This window comes from Falco cherrug, chromosome 1 (assembly GCF_023634085.1).
Source record: "Falco cherrug isolate bFalChe1 chromosome 1, bFalChe1.pri, whole genome shotgun sequence".
In the NCBI taxonomy this organism is placed as follows: domain Eukaryota; kingdom Metazoa; phylum Chordata; class Aves; order Falconiformes; family Falconidae; genus Falco; species Falco cherrug.
Window position 1 is genome coordinate 14990735 of NC_073697.1, and position 20508 is coordinate 15011242.

The 20508-nt window shown below is 50.2% G+C and overlaps 1 protein-coding gene across 1 annotated transcript; it reads left to right on the forward strand.

Annotated features, from left to right (window-relative positions):
• The first annotated feature begins 17545 nt into the window (after positions 1-17545).
• On the forward strand, positions 17546-19440 carry POU4F2 (POU class 4 homeobox 2). Its single transcript, XM_055720319.1, has 2 exons — positions 17546-17971; positions 18399-19440. Exons 1-2 carry the CDS (start codon positions 17672-17674, stop codon positions 19338-19340), a joined length of 1242 nt encoding a protein of 413 aa, XP_055576294.1. The 5' UTR covers positions 17546-17671; the 3' UTR covers positions 19341-19440.
• Positions 19441-20508: the final 1068 nt, after the last annotated feature.

The window sequence follows — 20508 nt, forward strand, 5'->3', positions numbered from 1 at the left end:
TCAATGTAATTCTCAATTTTTGCTTAGCAGACCTAACCCTGATTTGTGTCTATTATTACAATCGCATTATCCCTGTTTTATGGCTGTGTAACAGATTGGGGTCTAAACCAAAAACTGTAGGTAAAGTACAGAGGAATACACACCCCTTTGGCTTTAACACACATTTTTACTTCCCCTAGCCAGCCCTTGTAAAGAAAATAGCACTGCCATCAGGAAATAAAAGGAATAAATAGTTCCAAAAAAATCTTCCTAAACTCTTGTGTAAGAATTATTTAGTTCCTTTAAGATCCTTAGATATCTTGGTTTTCTCTGCTATTCTCACAACATAATAAAAAAAAACGTGGGCTTATGTGGAGAAGCAGAAGCAAGTGGAGCCTCTAACACTTGAATGGAAGCAGACAAAAAGAATGACTTTTGTAATAAGATTCTGGAAACTCACAGGTACGTATAAGATTGGTTAATAATAGCCTTTTTATGCCTAGATGAGCACCATTCTCAGCAGTGTGTATGTGCAATACAAATGAAATATTAATAGGCAGCACACAGTTGCATCCACACAGAAGGAAAGCTGCATAGATAAGACTTGGTCCATTACACAGAGCCTTAGCTTCTCGCTTTCTACTATCCCACTCCAACCAGACCACTTCACCAGTTTCCTGTCCCAAGCTTTCAAGGAAACAAAGCACACATACACATGTTGTGCTACAGGTTGAGGGGGAGAGCAAAGCCAAGACAGCTGCCATGAAACACCCAACAACAGCGGGGGAGAGCAAGTGACAAAGTGAATACTTTCGAGGCTGTCAGAAGACCTTGCAAAGGGAAGAACCATGTCAATGTAACTAGGGTATGCGAAGTATGAAGGGCCTTTGGGAGCCAGACCAGAAGAAAAGCAATCATCGTCCCCCACCACCAGACAGACAAGTATTTCAGAGCCAGGAGACCAGGGTCCAGAGGCATCTGTGTGCAGCCACTGCTGCTTAGATGGCACCGTTGACTGGTGGGAATGGAGCCGTTCTCCAGCGATGCAACCTAGCCTTGCAATTGCACTCAAAGGGAAAAGAAGGGCAGGGGGGAAAGCAGGAGCCTTACAATTTCATTACGCAGGAAATATCTGGCCAACACCAACCATCCTAAGCTTGAAGTCAATAAATATTCACTTTTTCCTATAGTATCCTGATCCATCACTGTTCTTAAAAGCAAAAGCCATGCCCTAGAGGCCGCACATACACATATCTACCCAGATGCATTCAGGCAGCCAAACTTCAGCCCAGCCTCCTCTTGTTCTCCTCTGAGCTGAACTCCTCTAAGTTCAAGCTCTGCTCTGTGAGAGAGCTGCAGAGGAAATTAGGATTGCCACATACATAATATCTCCACTTTTCTATTACACACTAGATTTAGAAAGCAAACCAAAGATTGGCTTTTAAATGATAGATGGATGAATATCCTACCTCAAGTAAATAGAATCTGGCATTAGTAAACTTCTCACTAAACTGCTAAAAAAAAAAAAAAAAAACAAAACAGAGAGACAACAAAAATTCAGAAGAGGTGCAACCACGTCATTGGCACTGGATGCTGAAAACTGTCATTTGTTTAATGACAAAAGCAAGCTATTCCCATTTTCTCAGGTCAGTGTATAATTTGGGGGGCTGTCTGTCTTGGGATAACATATTTTTACCCTTAATGGAGGAACACAAAAATTCTAATCAGTTTTCAAATCTCAGGAGTCCAAAGAGAATTTGCATTTCTGCATAAAGAAGGATCCAGTACAGAAGAATAAAATGGGAACAGTTTGGATGATATGAACTCAGGTAGGATGCTGCTGTGGTCAGTTCCTCAACAGGATTTAGCACGGTTGGCAAGACCTACCTTCTTTCAACCTCTCCTCTGGAATAATGTATAATTATACATTATAATGAGCAAGAATCTTGGAATTCACAGTAGAGCAGTGAAGTTGTTTCTCCTCACCTTCAGTAATGTATTTCTGCCCTCCTTCTTCATCTCTCCTGTGTTGTTTTGTAGCTAATGTCAAACAAGTCTCATTCTTCTCATTACAGACAAAAATCTCTGCTCGTCGAAGTGCTGGGAGAGCTAATTCTTGTTGTTCTCACTTGTTACAGAAAACCTCCTGCCAAAGGAACCGTTTGGCTTAAAATATTGTAAACAACCTCTCCTCCTTTACCCGCCACCACAGCTTGCTTTTAAGAAGTCTGTTTTCATAAACAGTACGTCTTGTCTGTTCAAAACAACATAACGAGGAATTGCCATATCAAATACATTTATGGAAGAGAGCAATAAAGAAATACTTTGACAGACTAATGATGACCTCCCACAAGCCAGGCACTTAAAAGGCTCACTTTCCTGCTTAGCAGATTAAAAAGTAATGGCTGAGCGGTACGGTTTCCACTTCTGTCAAGTGTAAAACCTGCCCTATGGGCTATGGTGAAAATAAAGATCAAAACCACCACAGAGATGGCTATGAAGTCGCTCAGTCTGACACTGTGGGATGCGCAACAGCCAGATTAGTGTCAGCATCCAGTGGACACCAGAAGGTACCGAAGGTAGAAAAAATACGGACCTGCTTTTTCCATTGCTTACCTTGCTGAAGCCTGTGGATTTCTATAGCATTGCTTCCAGTTTAGATGAGGGTGGGAAGAACCAGTTTTGTTTAAGGAGGAGGAGCTGGCTTTGTATGTAGCTGGGTAGTTTGTCTGGTGCCTAAACATTGGTCTCTTGCACACAGCTTCGCACTTGAGTAGCAAAGGCAAGCTTAGAGGCAGATGTGTGAAAATGAGTGAGCAGTACACTCTTAGCAAGAGCGGCAATGAAAATTTAAACAGAACGGCTAACTTGGGTAATGCTTCACAGAGGACTGAACACCTGGACTGGTGCAGAATTGCAACTAGGACATTGCCACCAAGTTCACTGGGTTTGTGACAAACCATCCGTGAGTTCTGCGGAGTTGTTTGGGTGGGCAAATACTGGCAGCAGTCCCTGAGCAGGAGGGAGCAGCCGTACACCCACCACATAGCCGGAGTCACGGGCAGTGCCCAGCAGCACCTGCTGGGTCCAGTTTTGCCTCCTCACTTTTTTCAGGAGCTCACATGCTGCCGAGCTAAACCCAGGAGAATCAGGGTAATGCTCTCTCCTTCCACATATCAGCTGAAACTTCTCATTTCACTGCGTATTATATTCTGCAGAGATCCCATTGCATTTCACATCACATAACAAGCAAACAGAGAACACTTTTTTAATAACGCAGCATATTCCTTTAAAATTATTTGACAAGCACAAATACAACTTAAAGCTAGCTAAAAACTAGCCTCTTAAAATACAAATGCACACAGGCATGAAAGCTATTTTTTTTTAAAAAAAACTGTAATCATTATTTAAACAGTTTTATGTAATTCCTAATGTAAGTAGAAGAGGCGGAAAATGCCTCACACCCACAATTGAGAAACTCACTGGCCTGTGGTCCTGCACCGAGATTACCATCGCTCAGCCCAAACATCTGAACTGCAGGCAAAATGAAGTTCACTCTTTGAGTTTGATTTATCCTTCCAGACTTCAAAGCTGGGCAGAAAGCCTCGGTAGAAAAAGGTGAAGAGTGAAATCTTGATTCTGTTTGGGTTAATAGAGAAAGTGCTTCTGAAGTCTTGACCTCGCTGAAGTCCCATTAGCATTTCTGAAAGTAGCAGAGACAGACGCATTTCTGCTAAAATAACCTCCGCGTTTAAGCACATGGATTTCTTACAGGAGTCCCACAACCACCGACCGATGCAGGGTTACCCTGAATTAATTTCTTAGTTGAACAAAACTCATGCTGATGCCAACTGAGCATCCCCCTCCCAGTGGGAACAAGCAAAGCCATCTACAACGGATGGAGTTGGGGCTTTTCCCCAGAGATCAGCATTAGTGTTTGAAAATGGAAGAGCAGAAGTCTTGCCCTAAAAAGCAAACAGTTTTACCATACAAACATGGGGGGAAAAACAACGAAACCAACCAAAGCCAACCAAGTGGAATGATGCTAAACCAAACCATGACTAAAACAGCGTTGTTCTTGACATCTAAGACACTTGCGATGCCATTAGCTTCCAGATACATATATTACATCAGAGGGATTTGCACTAGCTGTTTATTAGTAAGAGCAAAGTTTTTGTCACTTTTGACTGAGATATATGGGTATGTCCTGGAGGACTGGGGATTTTTGTTGTGGGTTGTGGGGTTTTTTGCACCACAGTGTGGAAAACATTAAGTTCCCACCTTTGTTTTCTATTTTACCTTCTATATTTCCCTCTACCATCCAAAGTGGCATGAGCTACTATTTGTTCATCACTTTTCTTTATTAAGATGCAGTTCAGGTTTTCACCTGTGTTGTAAGTTTTGCAACCATGAAATATGGATCTAAGATTCAAAAGACACAAGAGTGTAAAGAATCTTTCAGACACTTTCCACTTTCTGAAGAAACCATGGCAGATACCAGACCAGTTCAGCAGTGCAGAGCTGTTACTTGTGACCTAAAATTGCTTCTAATATACCAAATTATTTTCCATTTCAACATTGTTACGCTGGAATAAATACAGAGCTATTTCCACATTTTCATCATGTTCCGGTAAAATCCCAGGTCTGACACTGTATCTTGACAAAAGAGTCCACATGAAATAGGTTGCTAATTATTTATACACTCTTCAAAGGCTCAGTGCTTCTACTTGTACTTCTTGCTACTCTTACCTACCGAGGCCCAAAAGCTGTTTTTCAACTGCTGAACTGAAACCCCTTAGAGTAACAAGTTTATAATAGAGGTTCATAAACCTGGCAGTGATTAACAGCACCGGTTAATCAAATGAGCGTAGAACAGGCTTTCCCCCCCTTTTCTGTAAAGGAAACTGGCCCCAAGTGTCTTTCCCTTACTGCTACGTGGAAATAAATTTGCAATTAACTTTTACTTACTGGTGGTGTAGCAGCCTCCAAAGACCCCAGCCAGAAGATAGCACCATTGTGCTTTTCAGCCCATAAACACGTACCAGAAGACAGCAGTTGCCCCAAAGAGCCAAGAAGCCAGCACCGTCCCGCAGCTGAGCCCCGGCAATGCCCAGGGGCCAGGCGCAGGCAGAACCCAGCTCTGCAGCACCCAGCCCTGCCTGAAACAGAGCAGACAGCCTCACACTCACGTGGCATCCCACTTACTGGACAAGCTGCTTGATTTAAAATAATTAAGAGGAACTACCTTCCACCAACATCAGTTGGTCAGCTTCTTATGAAAATAAAGAGTCCACCTACTGCCAAACCTACTACATTCAATTTACTCCAAGACCAACAGGACATAAGCCTCCAGCATACTCCACACAGGGGATTAGCAACCAATTTCAGCTGTTTGCAATTAAACTCCCACTAAACATGAAGTAACAACAAGACAGGTGGGGCTGTGGTGGTTATCAGGCTAGGTGGCAGCTGGACATAGGCAGTCTGAACTTCCCAAAACTTGGAGCCAGCAAGAATCTTCAAACAGAAAACAGCTCTCAGTGGCTGCTTGCTAAGCCCTAAATGCATTGTTTGTCAGTCGCTAGCCACAGCGGTTTTGTTTACCGTTTTCCAGCAAAGGATCTTGAAATAAATGGGATTAAAATCTTGATTTAATTCGATTCTGATGGGGAGAAAAAGGAAATTCCTGGACTGAGTTAGCTAAGTGCAGGGCTGAAAAATAACTTTTGAGTAAGTACTGAAATTTATGACATTTGCTTCACCCCATTGAGTCAGTGTTTTGTTTTCTTGTCTTAATTGCTTCTGGAAATTACAAACCCAAACCACCCACGGCTGCTGCGGCTGACAGACTGAGCCCGACCAGCCAGCACCTCCTCTGGGGACTCTCCCTCACGGCTATGAAAACCCACGCTTGCTCCTGACTTCCTCTGTTATCAGATGAGTTTATGATAATAAAACCATCATGTTAATCGAGTCACCTCATCCTCCTGCTCGACCGCTTGCCCTTCTCCCGGGGTCCTGGCAGCACACAGGGGCAGCAGATGCCCCTCGCCCCCAGCCCATATTCACCACCCAGCAGGGACATCCGAGTGCTGCTACAGGGAGTACATTAAGCAGTGCAAGCAATGCACTACCGTGGGGTTACTGTGCTCCCTTACCCTCACCCCAGCCATTCAGGATATATTTTTTCCCTTCCTGCCTAGACTTTCATGTTGCTATAGCCGTCTCATTTTTTTTGTTTCATTTCAGTAGTGGGTATGTGATTAGATGCTTCAGCTGAGCACACACAGAGACATCTTTGTATCAGCAAGTCAGGTAAGTGGGAAGCGAGGTAGAGGGTAGTAAGCATCCATCCCTGGTTCCTGGGTGTATTTGTTCCACACCTTGGACCAGTCCTAAAGGAAGATTTTCCTTTTGCAGAAGCAAGGATTAATAAAAAACAAATCTAAAACCCCCGCCCCCTACAGCACTAACTTTCACCACACCAGAGAAGCAAAAGTCTTCATCCTGAAGATGTAGCACTCTGCTTTTTCCCCTCTAGCACAAAGTTCTTGCTCTCGTCTACCACTTTTCCTCTGAACCATAGACCTCACTAAATAACAAAAGTTACCCTCAGAAGGCGTGTGCTTCCTGCTCACATCCTGCACTGCCATCACCAGTCATCCCACCATCCTCAACCTGCTTTAAAAGGCTCTTCCCGCTCTTCTCTTCATGACAAATTATAGCAATTAGGGGCAGATAAAAAAAGGGGGCGGGGGGGTTGCACATAAACTCTCAGTAGTCTTCAAGCAAATTCTGAACACCACAATTTTAGCAATCTGAAGCAGACATAGACAACTCGGAGCAAAGTTTCTTCTCTTTCAGCTAATCTCAGAACTCATGCTAGCACGTGTTTTAGAAACATGGTATAAAAACCATGAGCAGCGGGGTTTTATTTTCTCATTTTTGCCCTCTCCAAAACTGTCGGGGTGTTCCTCTTCCTTGCTTCTACTTAGATGACCTGTCAAACAGGAGAAGTAAGCAAACTTACAGATTTTACACCAGAGGAGTTGGCAAGATCACCACAAGACCTAGAATAACTTTTGTTGACTTATAGTTGGGGGTTTTTTTACTACTGGGAGTGGTTCAAGAATTCACATTATAACACTGAACTGAGCAATTGCTATAACATGAATTCTTAATATTGTGATGTGTGCCAGTATAGTATTTAAGGTCCACTTCATATGTACATTGGCTAACAAACCAGGGAAGGGCCAACATATGTAGGAATTTTTGCTTGCATAGTGTAAGGAAGGATGATGACTTCAAAAGGTAACTGCGTGTATATACTAAGCAACTAAGTTTTTACAGTCGCTGGTTTGTCAGTTATTTCTTTAACTAAAACAAAATCAGAAATAAAACACCACCAAAACAAGATGGCAAATTTCACTTAACAGTTTCTCAATTTTCACAGTACTAATATAGCCTAAGTCTCTTCTCTAGATTCAGATGAAACTCACATTCGATGGTCTTTGACTTGGCAGGAGCTTTGCCACAATGAAGAATGCACTAGCCCAGTGTTCATTTGCCATTTCCATGGCTTTTGCTTTGCAGACGCCTGCAGCACCTTCAGTGCACACAGTGCCAGAGGAAAGGGAAAACCAGCCACTGTTCACACAGTTACAGAGATCTGTTTTGCCCCCACTTTGTGTGTAACAGCTTGATCTGCATGGAAAAAAGTTACCGTGCTTACAATGAAATTAACAGGTATGGCAATACCACACAATCAGGCAGCGAATGCAGCCTGGCTTCAAACCAGCTGTGACGTTGGACTGCCTCTTTAAAACAGGCAGTCTTGCCAAAGAGCAGTACAGGAGGTGGTGTATCTCAGCTCTCAGAAGCAAGCTACCCAGCTATTCCCAGGTCTGCTTGAATTTTTTAAGAACGCTGAAATATTTGGAGCATTCACACACGTATTAATTCAGCAAAGAAGCTTCCAATTCACTCGGTTATTTCTGATTCAAAGTGGAATAAATAAAAGCAAAATCTACCCACGTACTTTTGCTGAATGAGGGCTTCTTCCCTCCCTCTTCGCCCAACTTGACCGCCGTGTGTACGCATAGTGGTCTTGATAAGGTTGATAAGTTAGCACAACAGCTCCTACCATTGCCAAATGCACTGTCACCCGCTCTCACACACTGCAATGCACATGTAAAATCATTATCAAAATGTTACCAAAAAGGATATTGTGTAGGTACAGAAGAAAGTCTGCTGTCCTCTCAAAGGTCATCCATTTTTATTATGCCACATTATAAATTATGTTTTACATCATATATCTTGGGTACAGAAAATAAATGCACCAACCCTCTAAAATTAAGATCCTTCACTAAAACCCTCTATGCAAGACACTGGTCCAGAGCACACATTTACAGTTAGATCATAAATCTTTGGGGAAAATGGGATTTATAAAGGCTGTGCTGACACAGCTTATCTACAAGATTGTGAAAACACCAGCTGTGCATGGAGAGCTCATCCCAGCTAAAACACAACCACACGAATAGTGAACACCAAACCCCACACGAGCCCTCCGACGTTTGCAGCAAGCCCCAAAACACTGGGGTCACAAACCAGCCCTGCCCCCTCCCTACCCCAGCCAGGGGTCACCCACCCACCCAGCGCTGGCTCCCACCCCAGCTGGAGCGCAGCTAGGAATCAAATCAAGCAAGACTTTTTTCATGCCTTCTTTCCCTCACTTGGGTAGAAAGCACCTGTTCTGTTTGGGTTCCTCCATCCCATTTTTCAGTACCTGCAGCAGCTGAGCCTTGCTAAGGGATGCACTGAAGTTCTTTGGCCTCCAAGCATGTAACCCTTACTCGTCAGGGCCCCAGCTTTTCTGGTCTTTTGGTTAATTTTTAAGTATTCTGAGCAATTGATGAATACAGATGGAACCATCTTCTTTCTAGGTTGGCATGTTTGGGGCAGAGATATATATTTATTTATTTATTAATAAAGTAACATGTTTGGGGCAGAGATATATATTTATTTATTTATTAATAAAGTAACATGCCCACTGTTACATACCAGTCATAATATAGCATGCTGCAACGTACCATGCCATGCCATGCCAGGGATGTGGAAGGACACCAGGTGTAGCAGAGACACGAAGTACTGGGGATGTGGAAGGACACCAGGTGTAGCAGAGACACAAAATAAGAATGAAACCACGTTTCGTTCCCAGATGTGCCTCTCCCAGGGTCCTCGCAGTGGGAATCCTGCCGGGAATCTCCAGGGGGGGTTTGCTTTTGGCTCCAGTTGAGAGGAGAGAGGGATTTTCCCTAATCCCTGCAAACCGGCTGCTAGGAGGTGCCTGTCCCTGGGACCCCCAGCCGTCGGGAAGCGCCTCCCGGGATCGGGATCCCACCTCCCGCAACAAACTCCCAGAGGCAATTCCCAGAGCCTGACCCCGGGTGTTCCCACGGGAACACGGACGACCCCCAGCCGCAGCCAGCCCCGCCCCCGCCCCCCCCCCCCCAAAGCATCGCCCGGGGTCGCTGGGGCGGCGGGGGGGGGGGGTATTCCTGTTCCTGAGCCGATCCCCCCGGCGTCTGGGCTGCCCCAGCCTCCCGGGGAAAGAAACAAGGGGGCTGCCCCCCCTCGGCCACACGCTGCCCTTAATTTCCTGCCGTGTCCCCCCTAGGGCGCCTCGGCTGCCTCCGGATAGCGAGGGGCGGCAGCGCAGCCCACCGCGGGGGGACACGGGCGGGGGCGCCCGGAGGGGCGGGCTGCGGGGGGGCCGCGGGCGGGGCTGCTCAGCGTCCCGCCCCGCTAAGCGCCGCTCCGCAGCTGGCAGCACTTAAACCTGATGAGTTTTACGGGTTGGGAAAGCTGCGTCAGATCCAACGCCCTCATTCAAAAGTATCCACGAACATCCGAACATTACTAAAAACTGCATCAAGCTAAAATAAAATAAATTAAAAAAAAAAAAAACAAACCACACACACCACAAAAATCCCCCCCTCCCCAAAAAAGAAAACAAACAAACAAAAAAAAATCAACCCCACCACCATTATTTTGGCCCACTTTGGGCCAGAGCGTCTGGAGCCAGCTTGAATATTTTCAGAGGCAGGCAAAGACGCCAGGAGCCCGAGTCACTGGGAAAAACAGGGATGCTGGGACCCGTTAGAAAGTGTTGCCTCCGTCTCATCGGTGTGCGGCAACAAATGCACTTACTCTGAGGAAACGTGCTGGCCTAAACAAGAAAAACAAAATGTATTTTACTCAGATAAGTTCACTATGCCAGGGTACCTACCAGGCAACATAACTGTCAAGGGGTTAACAAGTAAAACTCTGACATGATGCTATATTTACTATATATACGTAGCACCAGACACATAGGCAGCTTGATGGTGATATTTGAAAGTTTTAAATGACAGCTTCTTCGGGTTGTCCCAGGTCTCCCCCAACAAAACGCACAGTAAAGCAGTTAAGCACAAGTTGAGATCATCCCAATTCAGCAAAATATTTAAGGTGGGATGTGTGGATAAAAGTTCTTCTGGGTAAATGCCTCTATAGAAGTTTGTGTTACAGGCTATAAACTGAGTTGTCTGCATTTTAAAATGTCGGCATTGGGTTGGCTATGTACGTCTGTCGATTACTAATCTCCCGCGGTCTTTTTTTTCCCCTGGGTATCCTTTCTTTTCTTTCTGCATTTTTTCTTTATCTTCATACTCTCATTTTCTGATCTGTCCTCTTTTCCATGTGTATATTTCCAGTTCTTAACACAGAACCATTTCATCAGGTTTGATGTTACTGGCAAAACTCCCAGTGATCAATTTGATTGCCTTTGGTAAGAGATTTCACTGGAATTCAATTGCTGTCTCAGGACCGCAAGTGATACGTGGTAACATAGTCCTAACAGGCTGTTTCCCATAGAAAATGTTGATATGAGCTGCAGAGGCACTTCACAATTTAATTTCATTATATTAACAGTCTTCAGAACATACAATATTTCATTTATAAGGGATAGGAGAGCACCAGCAGATACGTGCCCATGCTCTGCGTGTGAAAGGAAGGGCTTTGATGTGTGCCCAGAGGTTGTAGGAAAGGTGGAATGCATTTCCCCTGAATTTTAACCAGAAAAAAAAGAATAGTATTTGTGATTTGCTTTGAATATAACGCAGACAACTATGTCCACATATAAGGTGGATCCCCTCCCCAAACGTTATCACTACTCTTATGCATAGATATGTCTTTTGAAAATTAAAGCCTGGTTTTCAAGGAGGATGAGCCTGTAGACTAGGTCTGATCTCAGCGTGCCTGGTCCCGCGGGGACCGATGCTTCAGCATATATCTACTGTTTCTAGCAGATGCTGGCCCTAGTAGGCCTTGCTCACCAGCCAGGGTCGAGTCATGTTGTGCTCCAATTGTGTGGATGTGGAATCAAAGGGAGAAAACAGAATGATCCACAGGTGCTTTCCACTAACCATTCACCAAGCAGGATGAGTCCAGGCAAGACCTCACCAAACCTAGAGACCGTGGAAAAAGCATGGCACAGCACACACGAGATACCACAGCTGTACATTACACACCTCTCACACGGAGCTGCAGGACCCTGTCTACCTAAAAATGTATTTTAGCCCACTATTTAATGGCTCCGAAGTACAAACAGTGATCCAGTGACACAACTCGTAAACCCTTTTTTAAAATTGCACCTATCCATTGGTGACAGCCTTCTCAGAAACACAAGGTTTTCACCACCTTTTCCAATGCTTCTCACCTGTTGCAGTTTTTCTTCCTGACTGAAAGGGGAAAGGCTGCTCTGTGAGTGCGCCCGGTGAATCCTGAGGACGTACAAAGAGATCAGCCAACCCCCCACATGGTGGAAGATGGAGAAAAGGAACTCAGATTTACCTGCAGAGGAAGATGGAAGACACTGAAAATCTGGAAGGGCCAAGAGCTCCGAGCTGAGAACATGCCCATCTTGATGACCAAATGAAAAAATCAAAATATTTCCTCTGCGTTAGAGCAAGTCCTGAAAGATAGCTGACATGCCAGAACCATCTTTTGTTGCACCAACTGCCTGCCACGAGCCTCCGGGCACCAGGCTGAACACGCGCATTCTCAATGCTCCATTTAAATGGCATACGGAGGTAGAGAGGAATTTTGTGCTTAATTAGGGGATGTGTTTGGAATATGATTTGTGATAATACATCTATAACAGGGGAAATTAATGAAAATAATTAATGAAGGGTAATCTAAGATACCAGGGTTTTGTCTAAATCAGCAAGAGTAGAGTCCCAAGGACATCCACAGTGTGATTTATAAGATTATATTTTTTTTATGATCTATGAGATCTTAATGTTTTCAGTGCAAGGAGGGGCTGGGGAAGCGGTTAGGAAGGGATCCCACCTGTAAGGCTATTTGTAAGATAGGTTCCTGCGAGAGTTAGATCTGCATTTCTTATTGCTTTGTATTGTATGATACTTTCTTTTCCTTTAGAAGCCACTTTATGTCTGAGGATTTCCTTCTTTACAATTGTATCTTTATCTGTAAGGAAAAGCAGTGAAGTTTGCCCCATATCCAGCTGCTTTGATTTTACACAGTGTTTAGACAGCAGATGTACCTCAAAAAAACCCCAAACAAACAGAAACACAGGCAAAATCACGTCCTTGCAAGATGCTCAAGACCCTTGAGCTATAAAATGCATGACGGAAATTTGAATTCAAATGGATGCATTAAAAATAACTTTTGTTCAGGGTCACGGCAAGCCAAGCCGATGATGTATGGTGCTGATATCAGCTGTCCTTATGTAGCGCAGCACAACATGGGACAGGAGAGTCACTGTTGCCCCTGGTGTCAACCAAGGCTCTGGATGGAAAAGGCCTCCTGCGAAGCCTCCAAGGTTGGCAGAGCTTCGTGAGAGCCCAAGGAGGTGCGAGAGCATCCTTGGTCTCCCCTGCCAAACAGGGCCCACCTCAAATAGTGACTCCAGCAAGGAGGAGGGACAGAAAGCCATGCTGCTTGCCTGCCAAAAAGCCCTGCACAAAGGCAGGACATGCCTTCCGCCTTCAGCCAGCTTCCACCCTCCCTCCTGTAAAAGCACTTTTTGGGATGGTGCCCTGGGTACAGCGGGGAACACGCAACGTACGCGAGCAGAGGACAGGCAGCGTGAGCCGGACGGCTTCTGCTTAGTAGTCAGCTCACATCTTTCTCCCACGAAGAATATTCAGCTTTCTTTGTCTAAAATGTTGAGTAGTTATGAATAGTGAGGATAGACTATCTGTAATTATTTTTAAATTATTAATGGTTTTGTTAGATCCCTTCACTTTTACATTAGGTTTCTGTTAATGTAAGTTAAATCAAAATGTACTTCAGTTTCCAGGCAGCTCCCAAATGTATTTTTCATTCTTTCATAACATTACTTCAACTTCTCGATGAGGTGTCTATGATAAAGTTTGCTCCCGAGCCAGCAGACTCGCAGCCCTGATGAATTCAGCGGAAGGCTCGGAGCGGGCTCTCAGCAGCCAGGCTGGGTGGCAAGCGAGGAGGCCATCGCCACGTTGCCATTTGATATTCTCCCCCCAGCCAGCAGGTCATACCCTGTGTGTAAGAAGGGCTGCGGAGGCCACGGGGGTATCGTCAAAGACAAGGGGGAAGTTTATCAGAATAAGTGAGTTACTTTATTGGCACTTTCCATTACGCTTGGGAGACTGGGGTTGTTACACCAGACGTTCCTGATCAGAAAATATCTGCCAGGTGCCTCGCTCAGGGCTCAGACCTCGCAGGCAGCATGGGGAGGGTACCACACGCTGCCCTGCCTGCATCCCTGCCCCGGGAGATGTTCTCAGCCGCGGGGGGGGGGGGGGCGGGGGCTCAGCGCGGGCGAGCCCGAGGCAGAACCGTGGTCTTCTCCAGAGACTGCCCCCCCTCCCCTCGCCCCTGGGCCGCACGCGGTGCGGGGGGTGCGGGGGTCCGCCGGGACGAGCCGGCCGCCCCGCGCCCGCGGAGTGAAGCGGCGCTGGGGAGAGGAGCGTGCGGAGCGAAACGCGTGCCTTCAACACAAACGCCACGAAAAATGCCGGGATAAATTATGCAGAGGGATTTCTGGATTTCTTTCAAGTAATTAAGTTTCGATTTCTTGCATTTATTTTAGTGCCAGGAAGCACGAGGCGCCACGGACGGCAAAAGTCTCCATTGATCGTTCCGGGCTCTAAGTTTGACTTCGTGACTTGACTGGGCTTGCGGCGGCAGCGCGGCCCCGGCCAGGCCGGGGGGCGGCGGGGACGCCGCGGAGGGCGCACCCCCCTGCCGCCGCCCGCCCGCCGCCCCGCACCGGCTCCGCACCCGGATTTGGAGGAGGGGAGAGGGGGAGCGGGAGCGGGAGCAGTGCGGGCAGCGGCGCCGGGCTGCGGGGATGGGGGGTACTGGGGTGCGGAGGTACCGCCGGGGGTGCCTCGACGGGGCGTCCCGTCCGCTGGCTGCCGGCGCTCCGCGGGTTGCAGCTCTCCGCAGCCGCGGTGCCCCCGCGGCGGCGGGGCCCGGGCGCCCCCGAGCCCCGGGGGAGCGGCCCGGAGGAGGCGGGGGCCGGGGGCGATGTGGGGCACCGGGGCCGCCCCTCCAGCAAAGGCAGGGCCGCCGCTGCCCGGCGTTCAAAACAAAGGTAGAGTTTGCTCAAAGTGTAGCCCGCATCTTAATGGATTAAAAATTCATAGGGCGCATTAGGTTCGGTAAAATATGAATGCGCGTCTTTAAATTTTAATCGTAAATCAGAACATGGATACATGAGAGGCGACAGTGATTTCTCCCCAGATGTCTGCGTGGGTCAGGGTGTGGGCGTGGGGAAGGGGGGGGTTGGGGTGTCTCTCCCTTTATTTAGCGGCCCGCTCGTGCGCCGAGCCGGCTGCGGGGCCCGCGGCCCCGGGGGGGCGACGAGCAGCCGGGGGGCGGCGGGGGCTCCACGCCTGCTACGGCTCCCGCGGCGACACCGGGCGGGGTGTGCAGCTGGGCATCGGGGCGTCCCTCTCCAAAAAAAAACCCAAACCCAAAAACAAAACAAACAAAACAAAAAAGCCAGTACCAGGCGGGGGTAAATGGGGGAAATCCGGAACGGCGGGGCGGGCAGGGCGCTGCGCGGGGCCGGGGCGGCGGGACCCTGCAGCGCGGGGGGCACCGGCAGCCGCGGCCGCCGCGGGGACCCCCGGGGTCGCTGCCGGGCGCGGCACCCGGCAAAGTTTCCGCGGCTATTCCGCTCCCTGGCTCCGCACCCCCGCGGCGGCCGTTCGGAGCGGCGATAAGCGCTCAGCGTTTTGGAGATCGGTTGTCAGTTGCTATTAAAGTCAAGATTAATTCGTATTAACGATATGCGTTCTCAATTCTCCCGTGTGACAGCATACATTAGGACAACTATTGCGAGTAATTAAACTCAGTGCGGGAGGGGTTAAATGTATAGCGTGGCGAGGTTTTTCTCCTCGCCCTTCTCTCCGCCGAAGTTCCGCCGGCGAGCGGGGCGGGCAGAGCCCAGAGCCCTTTCCCGGCGGCGCGGACCGGTGGCCGGGCTGCCCTCGCACTGCCCGGCGCCAACCAGGTATTTTCTTCTTGTTTTTTTTTTTTTTTTTCCCTTCCTCCCCACCCCCACCCCACCCCCTCCCCCGGCAGCGGGAGATCTCCCTCCGCTGCCCGCACACCTCCCCGCACGTCCGCGCCGGAGCGCTAAGGGCCGCGGCCACTGCCGGGGGGGGAGGGGGGGGGGCGGAGGGGGGCGGGAGCGCGCGCTGCGGGGCCCCCGGCGGAGGGGCCGCTGGCATCGTGCCAGTCCCGGCCGCGCCCCGCGTGGGCTCTGCCCGGGATTCACGGAAAACACGCAAAATGTTATTGATGGCTTTTTCTTGGGCGTTGGAGATGCTCGATGCTTTAGACTAATTAGACAAGCCAAAAGCCTTTTGAAGATTAAGCAAATTGGACAACCCTTGTTAATTAGAACATAATTTAAAGTTTGAAATTATATCACTCATGAAGTAGCCTAATTAGTATGACGATATGTTAATAGCCTACCGAGACACGAAGCGCGGAGGTTTGGCATGAACTCCTTAAAGGCTTGCAAGAAAATCCTCTTTCCTATGTTGTCATTAATAAAAGATTTCTATAGACTTCAGCCTTTCAACGGTGACATACAATTTATAGTACACACAATGCATTAGCCCATAGTGCTGCTCAATTTTTTTACTATTATGAAAACTAATAAATTCGTCAAGCTGAATTAAGCATACAAATCAGATGAGGCATAACAGATTACATATTGAAGCGCTGTGTCTCCCGAGCCTAAATGAAATTTCAATCTAATAATTCCTTCCTGGCCCGGCCATAATTTGTTTAGAGATGTTGTTCTACTTCTTTCCAAGCGCTATTCGCACCATAATTAAATGATACTCAAGCTTTTAACTTTGATTTATTTCATTTCTCCGAGCTGGCGACAGTGAGAGCTGATACAATGTAATTTTTTTTATTTCCTTTAAAATTACCAAGTCTGCTGTTTAGGTGAGAAATTAAACACCTAAGCACTTATTTTAACCTTCCTGCTGCAAAGTGAAAATCATGGAAATAAACCCGGCCACTTCAGTAAAGCTGACTTTCCCTGATTTATTTTCTCTCTCTTTTTTTTTTTTTCCTTTCCCTCTTTTTCGAAGGGAAAGGCAGGGGGAAGTTAGCGGGACAGCGGTGCGCTTTTGCGGGAGGATCGCCGCGGCTCCCCGCCGGTGGGGGACGCCGGGACACACACAGACACACACACAGACATCCACACAGACACACACAGACCCCGGCCCCGCTCCCCGCCTTTCCCTCCGCGCCCCCCGCGCAGCGCCCGGCGCCCCCCGCCCCCACCGCCCCCGGGGCCCCGCCGGAGCGACGAGCCGCGCCGCGGCAGCGCCCGGGACACCGGGTGGCGCTGGGCTCCCGGTCAGTCCGGACGGGACTTTTCCCGTTCGTCTTTTTTTTTTTTTTCTTTTTTTTTTCTTTCTTTTTATTTTTTTTTTTAATGGAGGGTGGATTAGGGGCCGGGGGAAGTGTCGAATACCCCCCCTCCTATTTTTTTTTTTTTTCTTTTTTGGCTTTTTCCCTCCCCTTTCCGGGAGGCTGCGGGGCGCGGCGCGGCGGTGAGTGAGGGAGCACGCGTGGGCGTGGGCGCGGGGGCGGCGGGGGGCGGGCAGGGAGCGGCGGAGGAGGGGGCCGGGGCCGAGGAGGCAGGCGCGGAGGGCTCTTCCCGAGGAGTTGGGCTGTAGTGACAGGCGAGAGGGGAGGGGAGGGAGGGGAGAGAGTAAAACCCACCGGCGCGACGGCGGGGAGAGCACTTCGCGAGAGGCGAGGGCCGGCGCCGGAGCGGAGGCGGCGGACGGCAGCGAGAGCCGGGCGGAGGGCGGGCGGGCGGGAGGCAGCCCGCGCATCCCTCGCGCATTCCCCGCGCATCCCCCGCGCATCCCCGGCTCGCCGGAGCCGCCTCTCCCGGCCGCGTCCTCCCCGGCGGGGCTCGGGCACCCGGCTGGGGGGCGAGTGGGATTTTTTTTTTTTTTTTTTTTTTTGCGGGGGGGGGCGGGGCGCGGGGGGGGGGTGTCCGGGGCTCCTGTGGCTTTTCCGGGGGGTCCGGGCCCCCGGCCCCGCGCCCCTGCCCTCCTCCGGCGGTCGCCTGCCGGCGGGCCGGGCCGCGGCGGCGGCGAGCACCATGATGATGTCCCTCAGCAGCAAGCAGCCTTTCGGCCTCCCCCACGGCGGCGGCGGCGGTGGCGGCGGCCTCCACGAAACCAAGTACTCGGCCCTGCACACCGCCTCGCCCTGCCCCTCCGCCGGCGCCGCCGCCCCCGCCGCCAGCTCCCCCAGCAGCACCGGCACCGGCGGCTCCGCCGGACGCGGCTCCGGCTCCGGCTCCGGCCCCGGCAGCGGCGGCTCCGGCTCCGGCTCGGGCTCCGGCCCCGGCGGCGGCGGCGCGGAGGCGATGCGGCGGGCCTGCCTGCCCGCCCCTCCGGTAGGTGCCCGCCGCCCGCCGCCCCGCTTTAAGGGGAGCCCCTCGGCGGCCCCTCGGATCCGCCTGATGATTTTTTCATGGCCGCGCAGCAAATCACCCGGCGCCACCGGGCGCTCGCCCAACTTATGCATGCGGCGGCTCCTGCCGCCCGTATTAATTTTTATGACCTGGGATGCTGCGTGCGGCTGGTGCGTGTGTCCGCCCGCCCGCCCGCCGCCGGCTGCTGCCTCCGCGCCAGCGGCTGCGCGCCGCGCCCGCTCCCTCGCCCCGCTCGCTCCCTCTTCTCCTCTTCCCCCCCTCCCCCCCCCCCGCCCTTCTCCAGGATTTCTCTTTTAACATGCTGGGAAGGTTTTAGTGGCACGGCGGAGTGCGCGGGGAGGCGAATTCCCTGCTGAGCGTTATGTGTGCCTTCTATTTGCAATTGCAGAGCAATATATTCGGCGGTCTGGACGAGAGCCTGCTGGCCCGCGCCGAAGCCCTGGCAGCGGTGGACATCGTCTCCCCGAGCAAGAGCCACCACCACCACCCGCCGCACCACAGCCCCTTCAAGCCGGACGCCACCTACCACACCATGAACACCATCCCCTGCACCTCGGCCGCCTCCTCCTCCTCGGTGCCCATCTCCCACCCGTCCGCCCTGTCGGGCACCCACCACCACCATCACCACCACCACCACCACCACCACCAGCCCCATCAGGCGCTGGAGGGGGAACTCTTGGAGCACCTGACGCCGGGGCTGGCGCTGGGGGCCATGGCTGCCCCCGACGGCGCCGTCGTTTCCACGCCGGGCCACGCTCCCCACATGGCCGGCATGAACCCCATGCACCCGGCGGCGCTGGGCATGGCCCACGCCCACGGGCTGCCGGCCCACATGGGCTGCATGAGCGACGTGGACGCCGACCCCCGCGACCTGGAGGCCTTCGCCGAGCGCTTCAAGCAGCGCCGCATCAAGCTGGGGGTCACCCAGGCAGACGTGGGCTCGGCGCTGGCCAACCTGAAGATCCCGGGGGTGGGCTCCCTCAGCCAAAGCACCATCTGCCGCTTCGAGTCCCTCACCCTCTCCCACAACAACATGATCGCCCTCAAACCCATCCTGCAGGCCTGGCTGGAGGAGGCGGAGAAGTCCCACCGCGAGAAGCTGGCCAAGCCCGAGCTCTTCAGCGGCGCGGAGAAGAAGCGCAAGCGGACCTCCATCGCCGCCCCCGAGAAGCGCTCGCTGGAAGCCTACTTCGCCCTCCAGCCCCGGCCCTCCTCCGAGAAGATCGCCGCCATCGCCGAGAAGCTGGACCTCAAGAAGAACGTGGTCCGCGTCTGGTTCTGCAACCAGCGCCAGAAGCAGAAGCGCATGAAGTACTCGGCTGGCATCTGAGCCGGCCGCGCAGGAGCATCCCCATCCCCATCAAAAAACACAACACAACAACCCCCCCCTCCAACAACAAAAAGGAAAGGAGGAAAAAAAAAAACCAAACCACCACCCCACCCCACTGCCCCCAGCCCACCCCACCGCCCGCCCTGCGCCCAACTTTCGGAGGGGACCTCCCCGCGGAGCCGCCGCCCGGAGCCGCCCCGGCAAGTACCGCTGGTTTTTATTCTTAACAGACGTCGCCTGGGTGCGGCGCGAAGGTGCGGGTCGCAGTGACAGGTGCGGGTCGCAGCGCGCCCGCGGTGGCACGGCTTTCTCGGGACCCAAACTTGAATCTTAGAGTTGAGGCTTGCGCCGCGAGACACGTCTCAAAAGTATTTTGATTTAAATAATAATAATAATAATAATAATGATTTAAAAAAACAGATGGCAGGTTTTTCTGCATTTACACTGCGTATTATAAATATATAAATATATATATATTTTTACTGTTGTTATTATCCTTTTCCTTCTCTGAAGTTATAACGCTTAGGGAAAGAGCTGATCCTGCTGTGTTCACTGGTCTTCAAAAGCTATTATTAGATTACTGCCAAACAACCCCTTGTAAATTATTAATTTCTCTCTCTAGCAACTTCATTTTGTGCTCATTCTAATTAATTACACCTCCTTAAGTCTTGATATAAATTAAAAAAAAAAAAGGATAGTGAGAATCAAATATTTTGTGTTGGTAGGATTTATGAACGTGAGCTTTTCTCTCCTTCTTCTTAACGTCCCTTTTGGCCATCTGTAAATTGTCACCTGAACCTAAGGTATTTCTCTGGCGAGTATTCTTATTCGTACGGCGTCGGCACCCTGTAGTAGATGTCCTACATTATTTGTGTAGCCTGATTCACTGTCCGAGGTATTTGTTTACCGCGTTACATATTTAATGGGGATTCCCATATTGTCCCCACCACACGCTGCTCCCGAAGCGAGAAAGGACGTGGCCGCGTAGGTGACAGCAGGGGGGTGGGTGGGTTTGTCGCTTCAGGTTCCTTGCCAGCACAATATCTCTCCGTCTTTCTCGATTTCAAAGCTGTATCGCGACGGTATTCAGACCGGCTCGGTTTATCTATCTATCTATCTATCTATCTATCTATCTATCTATCTATCTATCTATCTATCTATCTATCTA